Source organism: Neofelis nebulosa, chromosome 18, assembly GCF_028018385.1.
Source record: "Neofelis nebulosa isolate mNeoNeb1 chromosome 18, mNeoNeb1.pri, whole genome shotgun sequence".
NCBI classification, from domain to species: domain Eukaryota; kingdom Metazoa; phylum Chordata; class Mammalia; order Carnivora; family Felidae; genus Neofelis; species Neofelis nebulosa.
In genome coordinates this window covers 45,513,966-45,535,662 of record NC_080799.1, presented here as the reverse complement: position 1 = coordinate 45,535,662, position 21,697 = coordinate 45,513,966, and the positions used below count along the sequence as shown (strand labels likewise).

Below are 21,697 nucleotides of genomic sequence, written 5' to 3'. Positions count from 1 at the left end.
TCTTTTTGTAATTAGTAGAAAGCAATGTACAAGAATTCCAATTGCTTGATGTAGACACTCAGCCATCCATCACAGAGGTGGAACTAACTCTACAAAACACCTGACCATTCCTCCTCAACACTGTCAAGGTCACTGGAACCTGCATGGGATCCTAAAGCACTGAAGGTAGAACAGAAAGAAACTAGATACAATCTGGACTTCAGTTAATCATAAGATACCAAGGGGCACCTGGGTGGCTCAGTCCATTAGGCGCCCAACTCTTGATTTATTCTCTCTCTCTCTCTCTCTCTCTCTCTCTTCCCCCCCCCCCCCACTATCCCCTGCCCATGCTCTCTCTCTGTCTCTAAAAAATAATTGAAAGGGGGGGGCCTACACCAGCTGACTCCATCTTGTTCTGTGTCCTTCACCTTGACCACACCTCCTCCCCTTGAGTAACCCCCCCCTCACCTGCCTAACAGGACTCGGACCCTTCCCCAGCCAATCGGCTGAGGCCACAGCCATTTCCTCACCAACTGCCCCTAGGCACCAATAAAACCTTTGTCCTTTTGAAACTCGGCTCTCTCTCTCTGGCTGCGTGGGTGCAGGTAAGGGATTGAGCTCGAGCTAGCTCGAATAAAGGCTCTTTTGCTTTTGCATCGGACTCGGCTCCCTAGTGGTCTTTGGGGATCACGAATTCTGGGCATAACAATAATAATAAATAATATCAATATTGGCTCATTAACTGTAACAATTCTGAAAAGAACCAGAAAGAGAATAGAAATTAAAGGTCAAATAAGACAGCGGGGTGCCTGGCTGGCACAATCAGTTGAGCATCCAACTCTTTTTTTTTTCAACATTTTTTAATTTATTTTTGGGACAGAGAGACAGAGCATGAACGGGGGAGGGGCAGAGAGAGAGGGAGACACAGAATCGGAAACAGGCTCCAGGCTCCGAGCCATCGGCCCAGAGCCTGACGCGGGGCTCGAACTCACGGACCGCGAGATCGTGACCTGGCTGAAGTCGGACGCTTAACCGACTGCGCCACCCAGGCGCCCCGAGCATCCAACTCTTGATGTCAGCTCAGGTCATGATCTCATGGTTCATGGGATCAAGCCCAGTGTGGAGCTCTGCACTGTCAGCACAGAGCCTGATTGGGTTCCCTCGCTCTTCCTCTCCCTTTCTGCTCCTCCCTCTCATGCTCTCTCTCTCTCTCTCTCTCTCTCTCTGTCACATGCATGTTCAAGATAAATAAATGCACTTTTTCAAAAAAAATCAAAAGAGAGGAAACTGAAAGACTGGAAGAAATGGGTGATTTCCAATTACAAATGCACATTAACAAAATGGACTTTGATATAATGAAACATAGAAACGGACGAATGAGCAAAGATCACAGTAACGTTTAGACATCTCCCACTGGAAAATTCCCTAGGAACCGATGGGCTCATAGTAAACACCTGAGTGTTAACCAACCTTTAACAAATTCTGATTTTAATATTAAAGACATAAATATAATAATAAATACACTATTGACATATTTTCATAGTTCATCTAATGTAGGATGCCAGTGATTCCAAAATAAACATTTTAATTTTTTTTTTAAGCATTTATTTATCTTTGAGACAGAGAGAGACAGAGTATGAACGGGGGAGGGTCAGAGAGAGAGGGAGACACAGAATCCGAAGCAGGCTCCAGGCTCTGAGCTGTCAGCACAGAGCCCGACGCGGGGCTCGAACTCACGGACTGTGAGATTGTGACCTGAGCCGAAGTCAGACGCCCAACCGACTGAGCCACCCAGGGGCCCCGGGGACTCAAAATAAACATTTTATGTACCATCACAAATGTGCTGCCAATTCAACTGTGAGTTTCCCAACAAAAGGAAAATAAAGTGATTGATGAGTTTACTTCCATTAAAGCCAGAAATTTTTAATTTTTAAAAGTTAATAATTTTAATTCAGTTTTGGTATAAATTATGTATTTAAACTTAAATAACATGGGTTTTTTTTTAAGTTTCTTTATTTTGAAAGAGAGAGCACGTAAGCAGGGGAGGGGCAGAAAGAGAGGGAAAGAGAGAATCCCAGGCAGGCTCTGTGATGTCAGCCCAGAGCCTGGGCTTGAGCAAGGGCTCAAGCTCAGGAACCATGAGATCCTGACCTCAGCCGAAATCACAAGTGCAACACTTACCCGACTTAGCCAACTAGGTGCCCCTAACACACCTACTTTTCAATGTGCATCCAACTGTGTCAACACCGGAACAGAGAGGACCCCGGACAGGCCCAGGGTGGCCAAGCGGCTGGCATCATGCACACCTGCTCCCGCCCTACAAGCATCTGCAGCGGGCCCTAGCACACCTGCAGTTAGATGCTCCAGGTGCTGCTCCTCTCCAAGAACCACAACCTTCGCTCTACCCCCTCCCATACTCTCTCTCTTTCTCTCCCTCCCTCCCTCCCTCTCTCTCTCTATCTCAAAATTAATGAATAAACATTTAAAAATGGTACACACACGTTTTCAAATGCAAACCTGTGAAAATTAAAGATCTACATAACCTTGGATTCAGTGATGAGTTTTTTGTTTTTTTTTTTAATGTTTTTATTTTTGCGACAGAGAGAGACAGAGCATGAGCAGGGGAGGGGCAGAGAGAGAGGGAGACACAGAATCGGAAGCAGGCTCCAGGCTCTGAGCTGTCAGCACAGAGCCCGATGCAGGGCTCGAACCCACAGACTGTGAGATCATGACCTGAGCTGAAGTCGGACGCTTAACCGACTGAGCCACCCAGACGCCCCAGTGATGAGTTTTTAAATAGAACACGAAAAGCCAGTCCATGAAAGAAAAAATTGCTGATGTTTACCATAGTAAAATGTAAGCTATCTGCTCTGTGAAAGATCCACTAAAGAGAACAAAAAGAAAAGCCACAGATGGGGAGAAAATGTTTGCAAAACACATCTAAAAAAGGACGTTTATGCAAAATATACAAAGAAACTCCAAAATTGAAAAATGACCAACAACCCATAAATATGAGTAAAGATCTAAACACACCAAAGCAAACAAGATATACAGATGAGGGACGCTCAGTTGGTTGAGCATCCAACTCTTAATTTCAGCTCATGTCATGATCTCAGGGTTGTGGGATGGAGCTCTGCCTTGGGCTCCACACTATGCATGGAGCCTGCTTAAGATTCCTTCTCTCCCTCTCCCTTTGCTCCTCTCCCCCTCACCTCTTGCACACTACCTCTCTCTTTCTCTCTGTCTCAAATAAAAGCAATAATAAAAATTTTTTAAAGGATGCACAGATGAAAAATAAGCATACAGAATATTGCTCAACATTACTTGTCATGAGGGAAAAGCAAGTTAAAACAACAAGCAAGCGCTGCATATCTATAGAAGTGTCTAAAGTTTTGGGGCGCCTGGGTGTCTCAGTCGGTTAAGCGTCGGCCTCTTGGTTTCGGCTCAGGTCATGGTCTCGAGGTTCGTGAGTTCGAGCCCCACGTTGGGCTCCACTCTGACAGTGCAGAGCCTGCTTGGTTCTCACCCTCTCTGCCCCTCCCCTGCTCGTGCTCTCTAAATCTCTCAAAATAAATAAACTTAAAAAATAAAAAAAGAAGAGGCTAAGGTCTGAAGAAAAACTAATAGCGATAGCAACAGGAACTTGAATTCGTTGCCGATGGAACGTAGACTGGTACCGCCATTTTGGAAGACACTTTGGCAGTTATTTCCCAAACTAAACATAGTCTCACCATATAAGCCAATAATCACATTCATGGGTATCTGGACAAGTGCTCTGAAAACATGTTCAAGCAAAAACCAGCCTGCAGTTATGTACAGCATCTTTCTTCAAAAGGGCCAAATATTTTAACAAAACAGGATACCTTTCAACAGGTGAGTGAATAACCAAGAGAGATGCATGCATGCAATGGAATGTTAGTCATCAACAGAAAGGAATGATCTATCGAGCAAGGCCAAGACAAGGATGAGGCTTACATGCATGCTACTGAGGAATAGAAGACAATCTGAATAAACGACACACTCTACGATCCCACTTGTATGACATGTGGGACAGGAAAAATTACAGACATGGTAGACCACAGTGACTGAGCGTCTTTTGGGGGCAAGTTGACCAGGAGAATGGGTTGATGAAAAGAGGTGCCGAAGGGCCAGGTGGGAGCGTTCGCCTCTGCTTGGTGAGATCTGCTTGGTGCGTGTGAGCAAATCTGGTCTGAAGTAGCAGTGTCCATAAGAAAAGTCCTTCTCGCTCCAGGGGACAAAGGTCTTCCTCCATCACAAGTGTCACTATTTCAGGACCAGTTCTTAGGGAAATTTCTTTGAGGGTGTGATAACAAAAATAACATAAAATTTCCTTTCATTACTTTTTATTTTTAAACATAGTAAAATATACATGACATAAAATTTACCACTTTCACCATTTTTAATTTATTTTTCTTATTTCTTTCATTTTAGAGAGAGTGTGTGAGTGGGGGAGAGGGGCAGAGGAAGAGAGAGAGAGAGAGAGAGAGAGAGAGAGAGAGAGAGAGAGAGAGAGAGAATATCCCAAGCAGGCTCCACACGAAGCTCAGAGCCCAACACAGGGCTTGATCTCTGGGCGTGACTCTGGGATCACAACCTGAGCAGAAATCAAGAGTCAGACGCTCAACTGACTAAGCCATCCAGGAGCCCTTCACCACTTTTTTAATGTTTCTTTATTCATCTTGAGAGAGAGAGTGTGGGGGAGTGAGGGCGATGGGCAGAGGGAGAGAGAGAGAGAGCGAGCGAGCCCCAAGCAGGCTCCCTGCCCAGTGCCATGATCTGAGCCGAAATCAAGAGTCAGGTATTTAACCAACTGAATCACCCGGGTGGCCCATTTTCACCATTTTTAAATGAATATTCATAATGGTGAATAACCATCACCACTATCATTTTTCATTTCCATCGGCAATGCACGACAGTTTTCACTTCTTCACATCCTCACCGAAACTAGCTTCCAATTTTTAGATAACAGCCATTCTAATGGGTGTGAAGCGGCAACTCAGTGTGGTTTTCATTTTCATTTTTCTGATGTCTAAAGACGTTAAGCATAATTTTATGTGTTTATTGGGGTTGGATTAGGCAATAATCTATTGTGTATGACACCAAATAACATGCAGAATGTAAGAAAATATTTGCAAATGGAATATCTGATATGAGTTTAGTGTCCAGAATAAAGAAAGAGCTCCTACAACAGCACAGGGACAAGCAACCCGATTAAAAAACAGGCAAAGGACCTGAACAAGCTTGTCTCCAAAGAAAATACACAAGTAACACATGAAAAGATACTCAACATCACCAGCCACCGGGGAAATGCAAGTCAAAATCATGCAGAGGTACCACTTTGTACCCATCAGAAGAGCAACTTAAAAAAAAAAAAAAAAAAAGGACACTACCAATAGTTGGTGAGGATATGTAGCAATTGAAACCGGAGTACATTACCGATGCAAAATGTTTTGTTTTGTTTTGCTTTTTAATTTTTTTTTTTTAATGTTTTTTATTTATTTTTGGGACAGAGAGAGACAGAGCATGAACGGGCGGGAGAGGGGCAGAGAGAGAGGGAGACACAGAATCGGAAACAGGCTCCAGGCTCCGAGCCATCGGCCCAGAGCCTGACGCGGGGCTCGAACTCACGGACCGCGAGATCGTGACCTGGCTGAAGTCGGACGCTCAACCGACGGCGCCACCCAGGCGCCCCCGATGTAAAATGTTGAAGTCACTGTGGAGAACAGTTCAGTGGTTCCTCAAAAAGTCTAAACATAGTTAACACGATCTAGCAATTCCACTCCAAGAAATATACACAAAAACATAGACAACGGGTATAGGAACAAAAACTTGCACACGGATGTTCACAGCAGTACTGTTCACAACAGTGAAAGAGTGGAAACAACCCAAATGCCCTCCAGAAGGATGAATGAACTACATGTGGCCTACCCACACAATGGAGTAATATTTGGCCACAATAAGGACTGAGGTGCCCATTCTCTAAAGTGGATAAACCTCAGGGCGCCTGGGTGGCGCAGTCGGTTAAGCGTCCGACTTCAGCCAGGTCACGATCTCGCGGTCCGTGAGTTCGAGCCCCGCGTCGGGCTCTGGGCTGACGGCTCGGAGCCTGGAGCCTGTTTCCGATTCTGTGTCTCCCTCTCTCTCTGCCCCTCCCCCGTTCATGCTCTGTCTCTCTCTGTCCCAAAAATTAAAAAAAAAAAAAAAAAAACGTTGGAAAAAAAAAATAAAGTGGATAAACCTCAAAAACACTATGCTGAGGGAAAAGGCTGTGCAGAAAGTCACATATTATATGACTATATTTATACAAAGTGTCCAGAATAGGCAAAGCCACAGAGACGGGAAGCAGGCAAAGAGCTGCACAGGGCACAGTGTGGGGGGTGCGGGGGGACCGCTTAATAGGAAGGGGATTTCCTTTGAGAGTGATGACAGTTGGGCAATATTATGCATGTACTAACTGTCACTGAATTGAACACTTTAGAAGAGTTACGTTTAGATTATGTGAATTTCACCACATTGAAAATTAAAGAAAGAGGGCCACCTGGCTGTCTCAGTCTCTGGAGCATGCGAATCTTGATCTTGGAGTTATGGGTTCTAGCCCTACATTGGGTGCAGAGATTAATTAAAAATAAAAAATCTTTTAAAAAGAACGAAAGAAAGAAAGAAAGAAAGAAAGAAAGAAAGAAAGAAAGAAAGAAAGAAAGAAAGAAAGAAAGAAAGAAAGAGAAGCCACTGTGCATCCTCCCTCGCCAGGGAGAGTCCCCTTCCCTCACTGCTCTCAGCTTGGCTTTCCAGACCCTCTGCAGCCCAGCTGGCCAAATTTTGGACATCTGAGCTCCAGCCCACGCCGTGAGGCCAATCCCTCAAACCACCAGCTGTGTGAGGGCTCCAGCTGCCAGCCGCCTGCTCTCTGACTCCTTCAGTGCCCAGCGCTCGGCGACTTCCTCATCCCAAGGTCTTCAAACCTTGCTCTGCTGGAAACCGGATCACAGCACAAGCGTCCAAGGGTCATCTCGTCACAAAAAAGGGAAACGCGTTTTCTGGGCACCAAGATATGCAGGCAGCTTGCTCGGGTGAACTCACAGCAACACTTACGAGGTACTGTTAGTCCCACAGGCTGAAGGGGCAGGAGTGTCTCGTGTACCGTCACACAGCCTCTAAGGCTGCACACTCCCAAAGCCAGGTCTCCGGGCGCCACCGAGAGAAGATGTGTGACTCACAGGAACAATGTCTCCGGCCACGCACAAGAGGCATCCCCGCTGTGGGGGTCACTCGTCATATGCAGGTGGCCCAGGTTCCCTGTGAAGCCACAGAAGCCACGCGGATGCTGCTATAATAATACCCCAGGCCAGGGCTCCCCAAGGGGCGGGTGATTCATGCTATTTTTTCTATCCTTGGTTAGAGCTGAACATGCCTACACCTCACTTCCGTCCACACCCCTCCTCTCTCTACACGCTAAAAATACATTCTGGGTCCTGCCTCACCCCTTCTGACCATGATCTGGCTCAGCTGAGGCTCCCCACAAAACCCCAGGGGCCTCCGCAGGCACGCAGAGGGGAGGGGGATGCCTGTCTGAGGCAGAGGAAGCCTTTGCCTTTGGGAGCCTGGGTCCACAAGTGTTTGTTTGTTTGTTTGTTTTTTCTGTACAGGCCTCAGGGGACACCAGAGACTCATGCAGAGGTGCCCTCTCTGGTCGGTCACCCAGAGAGGGACAGGTCTCCATTTGGATGCTAACTTCAAAATGTCAGCATCTCCAACCCCAGAAAACCCGAGAATAGACAGACCCCCACCCCCTGCACTTCCTGTGGGCCCCTCTCCCAGTCAGCAGCAGTTTGAAACAACCACTGAATCCCTTTTAATCTCAGTAGCAGAGGTACCTCAGGGAGGCACAGAAAGACAACACTCCGCCCGGTCACAGCACCTCCTCTGTGTCTGTTGGGTGCCGGCTGGCCCTTTAAGGGAGTGAGGGCAGAACAGGCTGTGGAGCCAACACCCCCACTTCTGTGAGGGACCAGGGTGGAGCCAGAAGGCAGGGAGGGAGCCAGAAGTGGGAGCTGCGTGGTAGGATGCTGCGGGGAGGGGAGAGAGGAGGGATTTTCGGCCTCCATCTGGACAGGATATCTGTGCAGGGGCTTCATTCTCAGAGACTTTAGTCCATTTTCCACATGATGCACATTATGCAGCTGGCCTCATCAGGGTTCTACATCAAAGCCAGCGTCCGCAAAGGGTAGGAGCAAAGAAAGTGCCCTGAGGGCCTCATGCGACACATTCACCAGGGTCTTGCTCCTCTCTGTGACCAACTCCCACATAGGTCCCTCCTTGCGTGGCATCCAGGCTCTGCTGGTCACAGGAGAGGCCACAGGCCAAAGCCAGGCTGGGCCCAGAGCTCTGCGTGTTTCCTGGGAAGGTCGAGGGGTGGCACGCCCCGGGACAGCCCAAGGCACAGTAGTCACCACTGCTGCCCTCTGCCTGTGGGAGAGCTGGCCTGGTGGGGCTCCCAGGGACCCAGTCCTCCTGTGGCAGGTAGGCAGGTGGCTGCTCTCCCTGTGCCACACGACCTGCTAACAACACAGCCTCTGGGAGGCCAGGACGTGGGCCTTTCTCCTCTTCCTCCAGGACCACTGACTGCCAGGGATCCACTGGGCCATAGGTCAGCCACGCAATGGCCTCCTGGACACTAGACTCCGAGGCTCTTCTCGGGGAACTGACACAGTCCTGGCTCGGCAGCAGACCGGTTCTGTGGGCCCCTATCCAGGTCTAGAACAGAGCATGGGGGGTGGGGGGAAGGGCTCAGGCAGCATGTTCAGGACTCTCCCTGGAAGGAGCTTCCCCTGCTCCTCCAAGAAGCTCTCCAGACATCCTCACCCAGAGTCCAAGCAATGACTGTGCTTGGAACATGTTGTCTCACCCTCCATGTGCCAGCCCAGCCTCAGCACAGGACCCTGAGTCTCTTCAGGACCCTCAGTAATCCATGCTGGTGACAGGTGTCGAGGACAGAGAGAACCCCTGGCCGCTGCTCTAGGCACTTCCATCAGCTACAGAGACTGGGCACCCCCTCTTGAACCCCCATCACACACACACTGAGATGCTGTTGGAACCAGCACCTTTGGGCTAAGGGCAGCAGACCTGGACCCATCCGTGGAGCCACAGGAGGCCCCCACCTCCTACAGGAAAGTATTTCCTATGTGGGACCAGGAATCACCACCAAATGGACCACGCATACCTCACCCTCTGTTACTGCCCTGCTCCCTGGACAGCCGACCCATGGCTCCATATCACCACTGGAGGGTTCTAAATACCCTGGCTGGTGACATGGGTCTACAGAGGAGGGCTGGGTGCCCGCAGCCCAGAAGATACATTCCAGGGTGATGGAATCTGCCTTCGTGCCCAGACACCCCAGGGGTCTTGACAGTGATGGACACTGCCTGAGAAAAGGGGGTGGCCTCCACCAAGGACAAAACGCTCAGCTTTAAGCTTTGAGTTATACTTTTGGGCAACAATCTTGAGAACTGGGCTCCCTCTTTAATTTTCTTTTTTAAATTTTCTGGGCTCCCTTTTGAGAAACACAAGGACTAGGCAGAGGGAAACCCGGCAACGGCAAGGGGATCAGGGAAGAGCAGGTCCGAGGGCACCAGGAAGCATCACCTCCCGTCCACCACCCACAGTGGGGAACCTGAGACCACCTGCTGGGGCTGCTCCCTGCCCCCCTCCTGCCCAGCGAGGGGCAGGAGCCTCCAGGCCAGTGGGGGGCTGGGGGGGGAGGGGGAGGTGTCTGATGCGACCCTCCAGGTAGTACTCACCGTGGCACCACAAAGAGACACGTGTGGAGTGTACTCAGTGCTCATGGTGCCAGCGTGCTACCCAGGGGAACAGGAGAGGCCAGGCACTCCACAGTGGCCACCAGAGCGGTAGCCCATAGACCACCGAAGGCCCCAGGGATAGTATAAGCACCGGGTCCTCCCCGCAGAAACCTTCAGAGAAGAAGCGGGGACGAGACGTGTGGCAGCTGCAGACAGCACCATTGTTTGCACCTTAAACTGACCATACACCTCACAGGGGCTGCTACTCAGAAATGAAAAGAAACCCACAACAGAGAATAAAGCTAATTGTTCTGATGCATTTGAGACACAGCGTGTAAATGTAAACCGACTACATATACCAAAAAAAGCTGAAAGCACTGACAAAGGCCCCCATGCTAGCCCCCAACTCTCACCAGAAGTCCACATCTTTGTCGGGTCAGAATGTAGGCAAGCCCAGACTCTCCCTCAACCCCTGCCGTGAGCTGTGCACGCACCTGGAAGTCCCCATTGTGCACACTGTACAGGGACTGGAAGAAGGCCACTGGAGACGGCACGTTCTGGTAGAAGCTTCTCTTCACCCTGGGGCCAAGAGAGGACACCTGGAGGCCTATGCACGCCCAAGGAGGGCCCTTGGAGGCCCAGCTCCAGGAGGCATGATGTCCCTGCAGGAGCTTTGCTCTCTTCCAGCCAGAGGTGGCCCTGCTTCACCTGGGCTGCTGCCATTCTTACCTCTTGTTGGCTCCAAGACCCGACACTTGCCCCTGTGGCCTCCCTGCCTAAGGGCCCCATAGAACTGACTTATACCAAGACACGTGTCCTTTACAGGATGAGCTGTCATGGTGGGTTCAGGGCTACAAGGTGACCGCTTGTGTCCACAGCCCACAGAGGGAGCTGGCACCTTCGGGAACCACACTGTGCTCCCGGCAGACAGGGGGCAGCTTCCTCCCCCACCTGACTCCTCACTGAGCAACAGACCCACTGGCCCTGTCACGAGGGTGTGGCACAGGGCTCCAACACAACAGGTCCCCAGCAGCCTCACCAGCCTCCCAGGGGAGGAAGTGGCCTCTCCAGCTCCCCACCTCAAGAGTCCCCAGTCCCACCTCATCTGACCCCTAGGTTTCTCTTCCTAAGACCTGGCAGTTTCCTCCACTTTGCTCCCCCTCTGCTTCTCTCTCCTCCTTCTGGACACCACCACTGGCCTCCCAGCAGGTCCTCTCCATATCCTTGTACCCCCAAAATGTATTCTCAAAATATAAACCAGATCTTGTCACACACAGGTTCCCACGCTTCAGGCATTTTCTTATGCTCCCAGGTCGAGCCTGGCCTTCACAGCCCCACCAAGCACCCGCTTCCTCACCTGGCAACTGAGGAACTCCCCCACAGGTCCAGCGCAGAGGGTTAAAACCCCCCCACCCCATCCAGGGCCAGAGGTTTGGCCCGAGATGCCCCACCTACCACACACCTACACACAGACATACTGACTCACATGCACACACATTGACATGCACACGGAAACTCACCCAGAGTCACATGAACACATTCATGCACACACACATGCGCGCGTGCGCGCGCGCGCGCACACACACACACACACACACACACACACACACCTTGGCTACCGACCTGGGTGAAAGCTTGAACAGGAGGCAGGTCAGGCTGGTCAGTAGCAGAAAGACAGGTACAGCGACAAGGGTGCCGTCAGGCTGCCCCCGAGGTGATAACAGGGAGCCTGTGGGTAGGAAGGGCCCAGGGTCGTGAGCCTCCTTGGCACCAGGATGTTCCTTCCAGTCCACATGGCAAAGCACCCCTGGGAGTGCCCCGGGCCACAGTGGAAATTTTCTCATAGGCCACAGAGGTTTGCATCATGCCTGCTAATGAATCACCTACCCCTGGGTCTCACCTCCTCCATCCGCAAGGTCATCAGTGTCAGCCACCCTTCCTAGCAGGTAACGGCCCAGCCCAGCCCTTCCTAGGGAGATGAGACCATGTCCAGCCTCCAGAGCCAGAAGCATAGGCCTGGTGGGCCACACTCACTCCCAGTGACAGACAATAACTATACTTTCCAAGAAGCCCAATGCTTGGCAAGTTAAAAATCTCAGATTTCCAGGGGAAGGTGGTCAACCGGGGTATAACTGCCTCAGGGAGGAAGTTCCAGGGGGGGTGAAAAGGTGGGAGGGTGTGACAAACATGGGAAGGGAGGCGCTCTGGGAGGGAGACCCCCACCTCGGGCAGAGGTCTGGGGAGAGGGAAAGCACACAGGCTGGCTCCAGTCACTCCACTGGCCCGCATAGTGCTGTTCCTCCGCCAGGTCATCCTCCGGTGAGGCCATCTGGACGCGCAGCCTGGCCTCGTAGCTGGAACCAGGGTCCAACTCGATGGCTTCAAGCCTGAGCCAGGTCACCCCAAAGATGTGATCCCTGTGCTGGGCCTGCTGTGGGGTAGAGAACAGTTGTCATTTGCTGAGGGTGACAGGGTCCATCAGCCCTCAAGAACACACATGCACACACACAACCGCACACACAGGCACACACGCAGGTACATGTACACACACTGACACTCATCTACCCCCCTGTGCGCTTGCACACACAAACACGCTCACTACACTCACACACTCATATATATAGGCATACCCGGTGCTCATCACACATATAAAAGACACATATTCACGTACACACAGGTACACTCACATACAAATGCACATGTGCACAGTCACACTCCTGACTCTGGCCACCTCCCCTCCTCATTATTCCAAGTTGACATCTCCCGAGTGGCCCTTGGCTGCTGCTCCCAGAAGAGAGAGGCCCCTGGAGTAGTCAGCCCAGCGTTACCTCCCAGGTCTCCCCCTGCCTCTTGAAGGCCAGCTCATAGCTGAGCATGGAGATCAGAGGCTCCAAAGCAGGACTGACGCTCCAGGTCAGGACACAGTAGTCAGAGCTGACATTGCTCTGCAAATCAGAGGGAGGGTCCAGCTTCACTGAAACAGAATGAGGCCACGTGAGGGTGTGCGTGTCAGCATGCCCAGCACCGGGGGTCTGAAAAATGCTGGGGGCAGGGAATGGTCAAGGCCCTTCCAGACAAGGGGCCTCACTGGGAGGCAGGTCTCCATCTCCTCCCTGCTGCTGTCTCCCAGTGAGGCCTCAGGTGGGACGAGATGACAGTGAGTTCCTACGGCCCCTGCAGCCATAAGCTTCCCAGGGTCTTACCGGACTTCTTCCTACTGTGACTGAAGTGTATTTCAAGTGACTCAAGTTGTACCCTTGCCCCAACTTACGGCCCTGAGTCTTCGTCCTCCTCCTGAACCCTACCTCTCCACTAACCAGTGGGCCCCTCCCTCCCAGGGGCCCTGCTCGCTCATAGCCCTGGGTGTCTCTTAGCAGGGACACACAGAGCACCCACTGAGCCATGGAGGTTAAGGGCAATGGGACCCTGCCCCCAATCCCCATGAAGCCAGGATGTTCCCCACCAAAGCACCCTACCCCAGGCCTCACCATGTCTCCGGGGCAGGTACTGTGGGTCCACCAGGCTGATCTGCTCCTTCCCAGAGACGTAACGGTGGAAAGTGATGGTGAAGTTGTCAGAAGGCACAAGCACCTCCTCAGGTGGCAGCACCAGAGTGCACTCGCTGGCCCGGAAGACACATCTGTGATTGCTGCCCACGGCCTGGTTGCTGGAAAGGGTATATGTCGCCACCGAGGGGCCTCTGCACCAGCCCAGCCCCTACTGCTGCTATCATGGGGACCCGTTCTCACCACTGGCCCCTGTCCCCTGCCCAGGTGGGCCTGGCCCTCCAGCCTCACCTGGTAAAGAGGAGCCAGGGACTGGGGCCCTGACCCAGCTCTACAGCAGACCAGTGGCAGTCGATCCTTAGGATGTTGTTGTTGAGGCAGATGAAAGATCCAGCCCCGAGCCCTGGGAACAGTGACGTTTGGGAGCTCACGACGGCTGCTTCAGGGCAGGATTAGTACCTAGCAGCTGACACTCTGACAGGGCAGTCCCCTGAGAATGATCCCAAGACAATGCATCAAGGGCAGGGCTGGGAGGTGATGGGCTCTGACCCATGGTGCATGGGTGGGAATGAAGTCCAGGTTGGTCCCTGGAGGACAGCCCCAAGCACAGTTCGAGCCAAAGCCTTCGCTGTGGAGTGAGACAGATGACAGCCCTGCCCCCCAAGCCCTCCACCCCCTGGCCTCACACAGACACCAGTGCCCAGCCCTCACCTCCTCCTTCCCCGTGGATGGAGACTCCCAAGCCAACCCAAGGGCTGATGCACGTGCAGATCAGGAGCCAGGTACTCAACTCCCGCATCAGGGCCTCAGTCTCCAAGGTCCATCCTGCAAGGAACTGGGCTGAGAGCACCCCCCTGGGGACAGTCACCATGAGGGCTGCTCTCTGTGGAGAGAAGCCCCCTGATAGGTGCTCACCGTGAGGGCTCCCCCTGTGAGGCATGCTCCCCATGAGGTCCACTGCCTATGGAGTGTGCTCCTCACTGACAGCTCTGAGTGGGTCACCACCAATACCCTCACCATGTCCCATGACAGGGATTGGACACCACTGCCTGAGCTGCTCCCATAAGAAACTGAAGCTCAGAAAGATACATTGGCCAGACCAAAGATTCGTGGCTACAGCATATAGCATGGTGCCCTCCAACCCAGATCTTCTGGTGGGTGCTGGACTCTGAACCAGCTATGTGTCTGAGTCTGCCTACACGTTTCTTCTCTGGGACAGGCATCCTCTGCCAATACAGCCCCCTGTTGCTGGGCCCAGGTCCTGTCGTGCAAGGAAGGCAGGGTAAGGGTAACTTTGTGCCGACTGCGTAGCTTGCCTCATACACTTGAGTTCCCACAGCAGCCCTGTGAGGTAGAAAGACCGTCCCTACACACAGACAAGCAAGCTGAGTCCCAAGGAGGGGAAATGCCTTGCCCAGGGTCACACAGCCAACGTCTACACATCCTGTCTCCTTAAACAAAGACCCATCCCAATGTTCTGGCCCAGGATTAGGTAGGAGGATCGCAGTGGCGTGTCCTTGCAATAAAACTGCAGTCCCTAAGCTCTGTCGATCGCATCCCTGTTTAGAAGGTGCCGGTCCCGCGAAGGAGAGCACCCCAAGAGAGGAGTGCCAGCCTGAGCAACAGGATCCCTGGGGGGACCAGGGGTAAGCTGGAGACGAAGGGACTGGGTGTTCACAAGTGCCTGGGTGCTGGGAGGCTGTTGACTTCCTATCACCCTATTTGTAGCTCCAGATGGTGCGCTGATAGTTCCTAAGCAGGAAGCAGGGCCAGCCTGGTTATGCAAGCCTGATGGGTGATAAGGAGGCAAAAAAGCAGCACAGACCACAGCACGTAAACCTTCAAGGAGCCTGCACACACGCAGGGGGGGCAGACACCACCCCAACACCCCAGCAGCCTAGCCATGTACCCACAGGACTGACCCCTGTTAAGATCCATGCTCAGGAAGACTGCACCCTTTCCTAGCAAGCAGCGTCACCTAGCAGCACCAGCCACAGCATGGGAGGCTGTAGGGAGTTTACCGCCCCCCCCCCCCCCAGCGTCTGTCCCCTCCTGCACAGTGATTGGGTGGAGACGGGGGAGCAGCCGGACAACAGCCCGTGGTCAGGGTGTGTAGTGACAGGATCAGAGCGAGCATCAGGTCGGGGGGCCTGAGGCACAGCAGCCACTTCAAGCTGAAGAGCTAACCCAGGTCCCAGTGGAAGGAGCCCTCCGTCTATGCAGAATTGGGCCAGCTGGGCCAGACCATCCCAGATGGTTCGAGAGCACAGGGTGGGGTGCCTCCAAGCTCAACAGGCCCCAGAGCAGGGACAGCTGAGAGCTACCAGGGCCAGGACCCACCCTGTGGGAGCAGCGGAGACCTATGCAGGGCCACCTGGGGGGATGGTCCCTGCTTCTCCTCTGAGAACTCTTCCCACAGAGAAGGCTTCTGTCTCTACAAAGTGAGCTGGGCAGGGTGGCGTGCTGCCCCACACCTGGCACCTGGCACCTCTGTTCTTAGCATGTGTCCAGCCAGTTGCCATGAAAGCCTGGGCACCACTGGCCTCTGTCTCCTCTGGGCTACCCACGTCCTTGACAACAGAAACTGGGCCAGGCAGTGTAGAAACCCCCATCCGCATACTCCGTGGTCCTGGAACAGGCACTGGGATGACACGAGGGAGATCTAATCACAGCTCAGACAACCCCGGACCATCTCACAGGATGGCTGTCAGAGCAGGAGGAGGGAAGCCAGTGTCTCTCCCTCGCGACAGTCTTGCCAGGGAGCGCGGCTGACGCCAGCACCCAGCCCTGCCCCTCCCCCATCAGGTCTGCGGCCACCGCCTTCAGCCCACAAGCACTCTGGTCCCTTCTCAGGACACATCTCCTCCATGACCCTCCTCAGGGTCAAGTCCATGAGGTCGGACCACTAGGGCCTCCCAGATTTCCTGCCCTGGTTTCCTGGCCCGCCACAAAGTTAAGGGCTGCCTTATAGCTGGACTCCTGCATCAGAACCTTCACACACTGCCACAAGGAAGTATGCTGCAGGGAAAGGTTTCCAGACAGACTCAGACCCTCACCTTCCCTGGCCCTCACACCCTGAGCACTCACCTGATGCCAGAGGAATCCCTGCCAGATGAGGGTGCCTGCAGACCATCCTCCAAGTTGGCTTCATGCAGATTACTGCATCCACTTAGTGTCCCCTCTTAAACAGTCTATATTTTTATTTTTTTAAGTTTACTTATTTATTTATTTATTTGGGGGGAGGGAGGGGGGAGAGAGAGAGCGAGCGAGAGAGCACGTGAGTGAGCAAGGGACGGGCAGAGAGAGGGAGCGAGAGAGAGAATCCCGAGCAGACTCCACACCCAGTACAGGCCCCAACATGGGGCTCCGTGTATCAACTGTGAGATCATTACCTGAGATAAAACCAACCGTCAGATGCTTAACCAACTGAGCCATCCAGGCTCCCAGACTATATATATTTTTTTTAAAAAATGGAACTCACTCTAGGTCTCCTGCTGGTCTAATCCACCTCACACTGTCTCCTCTGCCCGACTTCCTTCCGTATCACATGCCCCTTCCTTCATGAAGCACTCCCCAAGCTCCCTAGGGTCTCTCTGGCCAGACCAGACATGACAAAGCAAAGCCAGTCAGCTCATGACAGAAGCAGGGTAGCAGGTAGTGCTGTGGGAGCAGCTCAGAGTAAGGGTGTCGACAAAGTTCTCTTTGGGGGGCCTGGGGGCTAAACGGAGAAAAACGATGCACCTTCTCTTCCTGCACGTGTTAACTGACCTCCTCTGCCCAGAGACTCCCTCATAGCACCTTTGTGGCCATGTCAGCAAAGCTCACTGCTAAGCTGCCTCTTTACACAAGGCTCTTCCAAGGTGAGACACTGTCTGATTTATGTTGTGCCCCCTGCACCTAGCCCCAACAGGGTAAGAAACGCATCCCGAATCTCCCTACAGACACTGACCTTGCCTTTAAATGGTGTTGATGCTTTGGGCCCCTGGGAGCAGGACTCTGGATGTTACTTGAGCACAAATCCTCATCTCCCCTTCTTCTGCTTGGCAGAGTTGATCCTCCTTCTGGAACCCCACCCTCACGTGCTGCCACCCATAGCTCCAAAGGGGCGATCCCAAGACCCTGGCTTCTCTTCTGCCCGAAGGCCCCCCAAGGGCATGCGGGTTTGAAGAGGTTTTGCCAGCTGCAGGGCCTGGTCTTCATCTCCACTCATGGCCATCGCAATCTCAGACCATCTGGCCCCAGAACCACCCCTCGCTGTTATTGAGGAAGCAAAGTCTTCCATACCTAAAACTCAACGTGACAAACTCGGATCCTTCCCTCTGCCCAATGGTACTCAGGCCAGGTAGTGATAGCTGTCATTCTTCAGCAAATACTGCCAACATGCTGTCTCTTGGAGACATCCAAGACCAGGACACCCGAGGAGGTAAAACTAGGGCGATGCTCCCAACCGCTTCAAAGTCCATCCACAGGCTCCTCCCAGGGCCCAGGGATGGCCTGCTGTCTGCCACTCTCTGCCATCCACTCATGCTGACTTGAGTGTAGAGAAGTCCAAATCACAGACTCACCTTCCCAGATGCATCTGCTGGGTCCCATGGCAAGTCGGAGGCCCCCCCCCCCCCCACCAACCTCCAGACCTGGAGGTGACCGCTCCTGTGTTTGCAGCGAAGTCTCTCTGCCTGATTCAGGATATAACTGCAGTGAGCAGTGACGTGAGCCTCCCACGGCAGGCTGACACAGGCCGCCCACATCTGAAACCACGATGCAGATCAGAGCAGCTGTCCCAAGTGGGGTTGAGAGACAACTGCTACCACTAATCATAAACCCGGGAACTAGAAGGTGGGATGATCCTTCTTTCCCCATGACACCAAAGGTAGGCTTTGGTGATTCGACCTTTGATTGGTGGAGTGTCTGCTGCATTCCTCCCAAGAAACACCACTGGAGAGAATGTTAAACACAAAATTAATGTCTTCTCAGTTAAAGAAAAACAAATGATACAAAAGAAAAGTAAAAAACAAGACTCCCCTTTGTTTCACCCCAGAGGGAGCCTCTGCGAGACGTTAGGCACAAGTCCTTCCAGACAAAGCTGAAGCTCAAACAAATGGACATTTTTAAAGATTTTTTATTTTCAATGTTTATTTATTTTTGAGAGAGAGAGAGAGAGAGAGAGAGAGCGTGAGCAGGGGAGGGGCAGAGAGAGAGGGAGACACAGAATCCGAAGCAGGCTCCAGGCTCTGAGCTGTCAGCACAAAGCCCGACACGGGGCTCGAACCCACAAACTGAGAGATCATGACCCGAGCCAAAATGGATGCTTAACCGACTGAGCCACCCAGGACATTTTTAATGGATTCATACTGTGCTGAGCTTTGCAGGCTCTTTGTTCCTCTGGCTATTCTCAACATCCTTCTAGGTCAGCACATAAAAACCTTTCATATGCCTTTAAGGGTAGCACATGCCATGGCTCAATAATCCCGCTGATGGACCTGTGGATTGCTGCCTATATGTTTTTTATTTCTTGAGATACATACCATTATATTAATTTCCAGTGCACATATGCAACTTTAAACAAGGCAGTGAACAAGTCTGGGCATGGGCCTTAACTCATCAGAATGAGTACTTCTATACAAATCATTGCTAGAGGTAAGGGGTGCCTGGGTGGCTCAATTGGTTAAGCGTCTGACTTCAGCTCAGGTCATGATCTCACGGTGTGTGGGTTCAAACGTCATGTCAGGCTCTGTGCTGACAGCCCAGAGCCTGGAGCTTGCTTTGGATTCTGTTGTCTCCCTCTCTCTCTACCCTTCCCCCGTTCATTCTCTCTCTCTCTCTCTCTCTCTCTCTCTCTCTCTCTCTCTCAAAAATAAATGAACACTAAAAAAAAAATAATAATAATGCTAGAGGTGGAACTGTGGGGTCTTAGGTTCAGCATTTAAAAATACTGACCCTGCCAAGTGACATTCCAAAAACATACCAACTTCTACTCACAACAGAAATGTAAGAATGCCTGTCGCCAGCTGTGTACATTATCAATCTTTTAAATCTTTGCCTGTCTGATAGGCAAAGATACCTCAGGGTTGCTTTCATTTACACTTCACTGATTATTAGTGAAGATATGCATCTTTTCATTTACTTATCGGGTCTGTGCTCCTTGGGGTACCAAATAAGGTCACAGTTCAACATGCATGTGTGTGCTCTGTGCATCAAAACATCTTGGGCAAGTTTCAGATACCCCAGAGCTACAGCTCTGGGGTCTGAGGACACCAGGACCCACAGAGAGATGAACTCAAAGGCTCCAGCTCACACAACACCTTAGGAACGGCCAGAAACATAAATCATACATCTTTCCACTTTAAAATTTAATCAGCTTGGCGCCCATCTTCCCTACGACAAGCACATATGTGTATATTGACTGAAGCTTCTCTGGTATCCTTAGAAAGAGAGCTTCCTTCTCTCTGTCAGGGTCCCTCTCTCACCTTGTTGAAACTAGGATTTGCTACCTTAAGTCCAGCAGACCACACCATCCACACCATGACCCCTAAGGTAGAGACCACAAAAGCTGGAAAGGGAGGAAATCCTGGAAGGAAAAAAAAGCTAGAGAGGAGAGCACCAAATTCTACATCTAAACTCTACATACGTACAGACAGACAGACATATATACACTATACCAAAATTTCTGGATGACCCTCCGAACTATATGTATACAGGCCAACTCTAAACAGCCCAGCTAAGGTTAAACAACCTGAACAGAAGTTTCAGCGGCTGCCTATCTCAGAGACACAAAAGTTTACGCTCTGCTTTATATATAAATTAAAAAATCAACACTCTCCAGAGAAACATAACAGAATCTGGTATCTATGGTCTATATCATTCATAATTTCCAAGACGAATCCAAGAACATTAGACATAAGAACAGAATTACGTGATCCACACTTAAGAAGAAAGGTAATCAATGCACACAGACTCCCAGGACTAAATTGTTGGAAACAGCACAGGTTTTAAAGCAGCTACTCTAACTATGCTCGAAGATGTAAAGGAAAATATGGTTCCAACGGATAAACAGGAAATATGGGAGGAGAGACACACACTATAAAAAAGAACCACAAGGAAAGTATATGAGAAAAATACAGTATCTCATTTTTTTTTTTTTTAATTTTTTTTTTCAACGTTTTTTAATTTATTTTTGGGACAGAGAGAGACAGAGCATGAACGGGGGAGGGGCAGAGAGAGAGGGAGACACAGAATCGGAAACAGGCTCCAGGCTCCGAGCCATCAGCCCAGAGCCCGACGCGGGGCTCGAACTCATGGACCGCGAGATCGTGACCTGGCTGAAGTCGGACGCTTAACCGACTGCGCCACCCAGGCACCCCAGTATCTCATTTTTTTTTGATGACATTTGTTTTTGAGAGAGAGACACAGCACGAGCAGGGGAAGGGCAGAGAGAGAGGGAGACACAGAATCCGGAGCAAGCTCCAGGCTCTGAGCTGTCAGCACAGAGTCTGACGCGGGGCTCAAACTCACAAACCGTGAGATCATGACCTGAGCAGAAGTCAGACGCTTAACCGACTGAGCCACCCAAACGCCCCTCTCGTTTTGTATTATTATTCTTATCTATCTATCTATCTATTATTTACTTATTTTATTTTCGAGAGAGAATGCAAGTTCATGAGCAGGGGAGAGGGGCAGAGGGAGAGAGAGAATCTTAAGCACTGTCCACGCTGGCATGGAGCCTGACTTGGGGCTCAATCCCATGACCCTGGGATCATGACCTCAGCTGAAATCAAGAATCAGACACTCAGCCAACTGAGTCATCCAGGTGCCCCAAACACAGTAACTTAAATAAAAAGAATGCATCGTAACAGCGCAAAGTACTAGGAAAACAGGTAAGAGAGGACATCAGTGAAAGTCAACACAGTGCCCTTCCTGGATGATAGGAGGGAGCCAAGGAGAGTTCTGGAAAATCACTAGGATTAGTCAGAGTCCTAAATATGAAGCAGCCCTATATATTCTTTTTTTTTCCTTAACCTAGTAGCAGTGCATCTCCATCATTACAAAACAAGAAAAGTGGACGCTGAATGTCACATTTTCAAGGCACAGTGTAGATTATTTCATCATCAATTGGATGGCAAAGGGCTGTTTATGATGCAATGACACCTCAGCCGGTCAACATTATCAGCCTAAGCACTAAGTCACTGGCACTATTCTCCATACACCACAGAGTTTCTTCAAAAAAACTAAATAAAAAAATGAAGCAACCATATTAAATTACTTAATGCCTCATTTGTTAACCAAGCCAGGAAAACCACTTTCTGACAATGACTTGCCTTTAATTGCAGCAGCTGAAGAAGTCAGGCCCAGAGAAAATGAATTTAAGACTATAGGCGTTTTGGAAAACAGCTGTTC

At 51.2% G+C, this 21,697-nt stretch overlaps 1 protein-coding gene across 6 annotated transcripts in view; it reads right to left on the bottom strand.

The window, feature by feature from the left end:
* The window catches only part of IL9R (interleukin 9 receptor), a 218,714-nt gene extending 198,264 nt beyond the window's left edge, over positions 1-20,450 (bottom strand). Inside the window, exons 1-10 of one of the 6 annotated variants that reach the window (XR_009256420.1) lie at positions 17,869-20,450; positions 14,015-14,128; positions 13,595-13,706; positions 13,286-13,464; positions 12,626-12,771; positions 12,021-12,228; positions 11,421-11,526; positions 10,292-10,376; positions 6,239-7,296; positions 5,698-5,994 (exon numbers count right to left, since the gene is read on the bottom strand). Coding sequence is in view for 5 of the 6 variants with exons in the window: in XM_058709977.1 (XP_058565960.1) it covers positions 8,254-8,754; positions 10,292-10,376; positions 11,421-11,526; positions 12,021-12,228; positions 12,626-12,771; positions 13,286-13,464; positions 13,595-13,706; positions 14,015-14,128; positions 17,869-18,220 (1,803 nt within the window). In the remaining variant the exon portion in view is untranslated. Of the gene's footprint in view, positions 1-5,697; positions 5,995-6,238; positions 7,297-7,614; positions 8,755-10,291; positions 10,377-11,420; positions 11,527-12,020; positions 12,229-12,625; positions 12,772-13,285; positions 13,465-13,594; positions 13,707-14,014; positions 16,055-16,084 lie in introns of those variants that run through there. The other 5 variants (XM_058709980.1, XM_058709977.1, XM_058709978.1 and 2 more) reach the window with 5 other exon arrangements.
* Positions 20,451-21,697: the final 1,247 nt, after the last annotated feature.